The 7,028-nt window shown below is 44.1% G+C and overlaps 1 protein-coding gene across 1 annotated transcript; it reads right to left on the bottom strand.

Moving 5' to 3' along the window:
• Positions 1-660: 660 nt before the first annotated feature.
• On the bottom strand, positions 661-6,511 carry BCL2L10 (BCL2 like 10). The gene is made up of 2 exons (XM_040413962.1): positions 5,981-6,511; positions 661-2,000 (listed from the first exon to the last, which is right to left on the bottom strand). The coding sequence occupies exons 1-2, from the start codon at positions 6,374-6,376 to the stop codon at positions 1,869-1,871; spliced, it is 528 nt and encodes a 175-aa protein (XP_040269896.1). The 5' UTR covers positions 6,377-6,511; the 3' UTR covers positions 661-1,868.
• Positions 6,512-7,028: the final 517 nt, after the last annotated feature.

The raw sequence follows: 7,028 nt of genomic DNA, 5'->3' as shown, positions 1-7,028 counted from the left end.
AAACAGAACAGGTTCCTGCACCACTATTTTTCAAGGTCCGAACTAGTTTGAATAATGAAACATTTCTCTCGGTGAAGATATTACTTTGGTGGTTAAAAACATCTGAATCACAGTTGAAGGATTCAATATATGCTTTGGTTTAGGCTAAATTGAAGCGCCTTGTATAGTAGTGATTTATGAAATGGTGTATACTGATCCTCCAAGATACAATGGTCTCAGGATACAATATTTTCATCTTACAATGGTCTTTTCTAGGCCATCATAAGTTGAATCTAGACTCAACATACAGTACCTCAGACTCAGATCCAACCAATCAAGATGGCCATTTCTCAGGTAATGCACCTGTACTGGTTGTCTGGTAGCTCCTCTATACTTCCCTGGGTCAGGATGAGCTGCTCAGGTGAGGGCAGCTCCATTTTACCTTTCTGCCATTCTGTGCGCAAGGTCCTAAAGAAGCTCCTGTCCTCATCATAGAAAGTGATTGACATAGTCCAGCATGTATTCCTGGCTGCTGTATGTAAGGCCTTGCTTTATCCATCTCAGTTATCTGCTCATTTTTCTTAGAGATGCCATGCAATGGTTAAGTATAGCTTTTGTGCCCTGTAAACTTCAATGTATACTATGATTGTAGATTGTTCAAAATGTAAAAGACCATTCCAGCAAGTGCCAAATGTACACAATTTATTAGACAATAAAACACAGTAAAAATCCTGTCCATCCCAAGTATCATAAAAGTATGTACATAATATATTATCGTTTTAAAAAAGCCTTAGAGATGCCAGTCTCTTTGGGGACTACAAAGTCAATCATAAACTAGCATAAATATAATAATTCCTCATTACACTTTACACCATTAACCAGTGAAACATTTATCAAAAATTTTCACTTGCTTCCAAAAAAAAAAAATTATAATAATTTTAATTAAATTATTACTAAGTTTTTATTCTTCGGTACAGACTTGGCCTAAAATAAGATCATTTCAACGAGTTGCTCCAGAACTTTGGTGGAACACAACTTTGTACATAGTAAAAGGTATCTGTTAATAACCCGCTATAGCCTGGATGGCACAAGGCAATCATTTATATAAATAAGCCAGGGTATTCAGTGTGTTCACACTGGTCATAATAAACTGACAAGGGCAAGTCAGGAGGATATTACAAATGTGAACGACGTGCGCAAATGTTGTGCCCATTTGCCAGCCATTAGGATGCATTGAGCAAATCAATTTGTCAGGTTTGAGATTTGCTTTACTCTATGCAATCGCAAATCTGCTATAGCGATTCATTAACGCTACATTTTACGTCAAAAAGCGTCTTACAGTTACACACATATTGGGCATTATTTTTCACCCTCCAATACAAAAAAAATGAAAATGTCAGCCCCAGAGTATGGAAAGTATCCAGAAGATATCTATGGCGCTGTAAGTTATGATGCACGTATGCTCTGCGCACAGATGTAACAGTGTTCCTAAATACTGAATGATATAAAACATATTACCCTAAATAAATAGAATTTACTAGTAAAGACTAAACATAAAAGTGCTCGAGCCGAGATTGACAGAACTTTTTACATAGTAATGAAATGACATTGATTGAAATCCTTTTGCAGGGTTTTTTCTTTCCTTTACAAATCACACCATTTTAAAAGCCGCTCTAACTTCAGTCCATAACGTTCACAGGCAAAAGTGCTATGTAGTTAACTGTGGCCGTGTGTCTGCGCAGTGAAAATACAATTGTATAGACTTGTGTCACATCAGTTCAGTCCTTTATGAAAGGTCTTTGGCATCAATGGCTGAGACATTGGTTCAGGTGACCTCATGGTCCAAAAATGTCTTCGTAGATCTGAGGTCCATTGATAGTTTCCACGGTTCATCTTACTGCCAGAAGAAAAACTAATCCTGCCAGTCCAACTCCAGCCGCAGCCATCAGGGCATTGGAGAAATGACTCTGCTCTTGTCTTTTGTGGTTGCTTTTGTTGTTGCTAAACTTCTGGAAACCCTCCTGAAAATTACAGAAAAAAATAATTGAATGAAAAGTTAATTAAAGCTTAGATTTAACCCTATAGAAGCAACCAATGAAGATGTAAGGCTAGTTTTACATCTGTGACACAATTTCCGGCAAGCTGTTCCAGCAGAGAACAGCCTGCCGAAGTTCTCCGGATCCAGCACTGCCAGGTGCTACCGGATTGGCCACCAGCCCAATTGACTATAACGGGGTGCAGTGGAGATCCGACAAAAAAGCCAAGAATCGGCTGGACAAAAACTGCTGCAAGCAGTGGTTTCTGTCCCGCCGATTCCCTGTATTCTCTGCCGGAGCAGCCTGCCATAAGACTGTAGCGGACACGTGAAAGTAGTCCGAGAGGTAAAATTACTGATTTGTTTATCTATTTTACATAAAACTGGCTGCGTTGAAGACTTTGAGGTTAGCAATGTTCTCTTGCAGGACTGAGGTCCCAGACTCAAATCCAGCTTGGGCCAAATCTGCATGGAGTTTGTATGGGTTTTTGAGATACTTCAGGTTTGCTTCCACACATCAAAATAAATACAGATAGGCGATTTAGGCCAGTGTGTGTTACAGATGCAGGATAGGTCATCAGATTGGCGGGGGTGTTGTGCGTCCTGTATAAGGAGACAGCGGCGCACAGTGCTCATGTGGCATCTCCCTTCTCTCTCGGTCTATGGTCCTTGCCATGGAAGAGACGGGAGACGGCACCTGCGCACTGCACACACCGCCGATCAGTGGGGGTGCCAGGTCATCAATATCAGATCAGCGAGGGTCTATCTTGAGTATAGTACAAACAAGCAGGTAATAACAGCATCTCCAGCGCCTTCTTTATTGGACAGACTTCACAGAAAGTGTGCCATAAAAATAACCAGCAACGTTTCGGCTACTACATAGCCTTTGTCAAGCTGGGGGCTGAGGATCTGCGGCCGTGGTTTGGCCGATGCATTCCGGTGTGGTCGTTTGATGGTCCGTGGGTGCTGCTCTACATCTACTCTTTTTACTATCTTGAGTATAGGTCATCAATAATAAAAGCCCAGAGAACCCCTTTAAAACAGGATATGGAGTAACAGATTGTAAGGCTGAAAAAGACAAAAGTTCAGCCTATCATCTTGCAGAGTTAATCCAGAGGAAAGCTAGGAAAAAAAAAAAAAAAAAAAAAAAAAAAAAAAAAACAACAACTCAAGAGGCTGAAGCCAATTGCCCTCATCTTTGGGGATAAAATAAAAATAAAAAAATCCTTCCCGACTCCAAATCTGGCAATGGGAACAACTCCCTGGATCAATGACCCTTCATCTATAAAACTGTAGCTTCCTCCAGCAAACCAGAAGGGAAGTACTGCTCTTCTAAGATCCAATCTATCTAAACGCAGTGTCCTCTGTCACAGAAGAATAAACCGCAGACTGTTTAGAAGGCCGGAGCTAGAGAAGAGCAGCTGTTTACTGGGTCCTTATTCAGCATAATGAAGGATGGAAGCAATAGCCTCCAGATGGTGATGTTTGAACGCCGCTTGGCACAGGACTGTGTAAACAAGTTATACCCTCAATACCTTCCGGAACTCTGCTCTTTACAATTAATTTGTGCAAACATAAACTTTTCTGCCTCGTGATTTCCATTAACCTCTTTTGTGCCAATGGGGAGCAGAACGGAAATGACCATCTAGACTTCTAGTCATGGTTAGTCTCCAGCTTAATGACTTTCCCACCACAACTCTGCTGCAGAAACAGATTTTGGATAGAGCAGATTGGTTTCTATCACATTCTGGAAATTTCTAACCTGACAATAATAATAAGAATAAAAAAACTCTGATGATTCATGCTGCAAACACTACATTGTAACATCTCCAGGCACATATTGTTACCATGTGCAGGTAGATCTCTCCCTCTATATTGCCTGCTCAGTGTAGTACAGACACAAGGGAAACTTCTGGCAACACCTAGAACATGGCAGGGTCTTTCATAGAGCCCCACGATATGCTACCATCAAAGTTTCATCTGTAAAAATATAGGATCCCATGACCATGGCTTTCACCTACACAAGACCTCAAGATACCATGTTCTGCTACGGGCACCAATAAAAAATAAAAATAAAAATCACACTTCGTCTACTTTTTATGTGGCATTGGAAAAACCCTTACTGTGCCACCAGACACAATCTAATGCGTTCAAGAATCAACAGGGGGAATTTGTGCATTTATTCCACTTATCAGAGAAATGAGAATTGACTGCAGTAGATTTACCGTCATGTACCGGAAGGGAGGAAAGTCCCTATTAACACAGTCCAGGTTACACTACAAACAGATTGAATTATTAACTGCTGCAAAAAGCATGGGACAACGTATGGGTGAACTTGGAACTAGTGATATTAGTTTAGGGGGAAAGAAACATGTTTGGGGAATGATAATCCATCGTCACCAATATGCAACAATGACCCAGACTCAGCCCATTGTTTAGGTAGTGCCAGTAGTCATCTTCATGGCACATATTACCCAATAATGATCTACCAGAGGTCACACTATATCGGCTGGGGTGCCAGGAGTCGGACCCCCACCGATAACATACTGATGACCTATCCTTATGACTTATATGCTTATGATCTATCCTAAGTATAAAACACTTAAGAAACCCTTTAAAGCTCCGTATGATGGACCACTACCTAATCTGTGGTCATCAACCAGTGGCAGGTGGCACAAAGCAACAATTTCCTTCAGGCTCTGACAAAATCTGGCAGGGAACTGCATCTTTTCAACCTGGAGACCACCACAGATTAGGGATGTCCTCTAGCTATACTGGAGCTCACCCATAATTATAGAACTTAATGGAACTGGAGGTCAATACTAATAGCTTGCTGAGGTCAATACTAATTATTTGCAATACAAATAATCCAACTACTACCAGCTAGAAGCAAGTGCATCAAAATGTACATAAAATCATATCTGATCAGAGATTCTCTAATACAAAGACGCCCTTATGTAATATGGGAACTGCGCTGTGTGGACACCAACATGTTTTGGTAATAAACATGATCACTATGTTTAGATGTTCCAAAATCTGCACAGAGTCCTTTTACTTGGCCCCATTACCAGCTGGAGAGAAGACCAACAATGACTGCAATTCATCGTCTAGAGAAGGTCAGTCCTTCTGCCATCTACTGATGGACCTCCCTATGGCCAATGAAAGGTAAGGGTACGTTCAGATGACAGATTTTGTATCCCATGGCAGAAACCGCTGCACTTTTTCATACTAAATGCAGCTAAAAAGTGGCTTTCCATTATTTCCACTTGGTAACCACCCCAAGAATGGACATTTACATTCTTGCCGTGGTCTGGAACTGTGGCTCCATGAACTGAGACATGGCCTCCCACTGGAAACAATAGGAGGCGGTTTCAGTTCGGCATGGTTCTCAGGGCTGAATCCCATGCCAAAAATCCGTCATGTGAACATAAAGTCAGCGCCTGTACGGAAACAAATCTGCATTGTCCATGTAGGTAAAAGCGGACACATCGCCCTGCCATTGACCGCACTGGGACATCCTATGGCTCTTTAAAAAAACTGCCAGTCTGCTCAATGGATTTATCAGGACTCCTATGGAAGATCTGCAACAAGGAAACATTTTTTTTTAAGATTTGCTTTCCCAAGCCTCTCTACAGGGCATGGACTACCCAAACGGCTGGCAAGAAACAGCTCCATGCTATCTGATTGGCACAAAGGGCATCCCACTCCTCAGTAATTCTGGCCCCTGCCTCTAAAACCAACACATGAATCAGAGCAGATTTCTAACTATAAAAGGACCATAAAGTGCAATCAGCCGGGATGAGTAACTTCCACATGAAATGCTTGAGGTGTGAGTCAGAGAGCAGCCCACATGGCAGGCAGCAGCCACCCACATGCTGTGCAGGGAAGCAATGTGTCACCCATTGTTCTGCAAGAAGCCGTGTGGGACTACAACTCCCATGCAGGACCAGAAAATAGGACAATTACCCAGCCTCCGTTCTTCTGGAACCAGTCACCCTGGTCCCTGACCAGGAATTGGCTCAGCACCCCTGCCAGTTCCCGGGGGGTCCCCGCTCTCCGCTTCCTGTGCCTTTGTGTCAAGGTCCCGGCGAACACAATGAGCACGACCACCCGTCCCCAGTTGAGTCCTCCTTCCAGGGCCACCTCGTGGGCCACACGCTGCAGGATGGCGCACGGCTCCACGTCCAGCTCCTCGCAGGACTTGAAGAAAGCGCTGTTCCCCAGGTGGACCTCCTGCGCCACTTGCCAGAGGGTATCCGCCACAGGAGGCGGCGGCTGCGGGCGATCATTCCCCAGGCAGCGGTGCAGATAGTCCTCCACCAGAGCACGGGTCTCCTCCTCGTGCAGCTGCGTCTCAGACATATTGCCACGACCAGAGCCCACAATGGGATCACTCCATATACGTACGACAGACCAACAGCTGCTCGCACGAGCCAACGCAATCTGCTATGATTTAAAAGAGACTTCCACCTTTTTGTTTATAGGATTGCGTTCCCCCGAGCGACACGCCCCCTCCACCCGGCTCTGGTAGGCGGAGAGCACAGAAGCCTATTCATTCATCAGATCCAGCTCCATTCACTGCACGTTCCCTTCACACGCCCTCTGCTGGTGACGTGACGTAACATCTGCAGGGCATTCCAGTCATTGTGTTCCGGCCCACGCCTGTCAGACTGGGACACAATGTCCTGGCGGTGACGTGTGGTACTCACGTGACGCGTCCTGACCGCGGGAAGTCGCCGCCGTTCCCCTCACACCTGATCTCGTGACGTTTTCTGTGTAATTCCATGGGTTTCCGTGAGAGTGTGTATCCTTCCGCCGTGATCTCACCTAGGAAATACTCCCACGTGGTCTGAGCATAAATCAGGGGCACGTCTACAATTCTGCTCCTGACCCTGCTATAAACCAGACCATGGATGGGACCTAATGAGGATAGACATGTAGTAGAGATAGGGGTGTGTAGCTGACAGAACCCTTGTTTCTCCTCTGATAAGCGGTCTCACAGCCAAAATGAATC

The sequence above is a fragment of the Bufo bufo genome, chromosome 1, assembly GCF_905171765.1.
Source record: "Bufo bufo chromosome 1, aBufBuf1.1, whole genome shotgun sequence".
NCBI classification, from domain to species: Eukaryota; Metazoa; Chordata; class Amphibia; order Anura; family Bufonidae; genus Bufo; species Bufo bufo.
The sequence above is the reverse complement of the archived record's forward strand: the minus strand, read 5'-3'. Positions and strand labels throughout refer to the sequence as shown.

Bases quoted from the DNA above. Each gene is read 5' to 3' on its own strand.
- BCL2L10 (XM_040413962.1), bottom strand. From the start codon at position 6,376: ATGTCTGAGACGCAGCTGCACGAGGAGGAGACCCGTGCTCTGGTGGAG. The intron at 2,001-5,980 runs GTAATTGTCCTA...TGTAATTTTCAG, and splicing joins TCCAGAAGAACGGAGGCTGG to GAGGGTTTCCAGAAGTTTAG.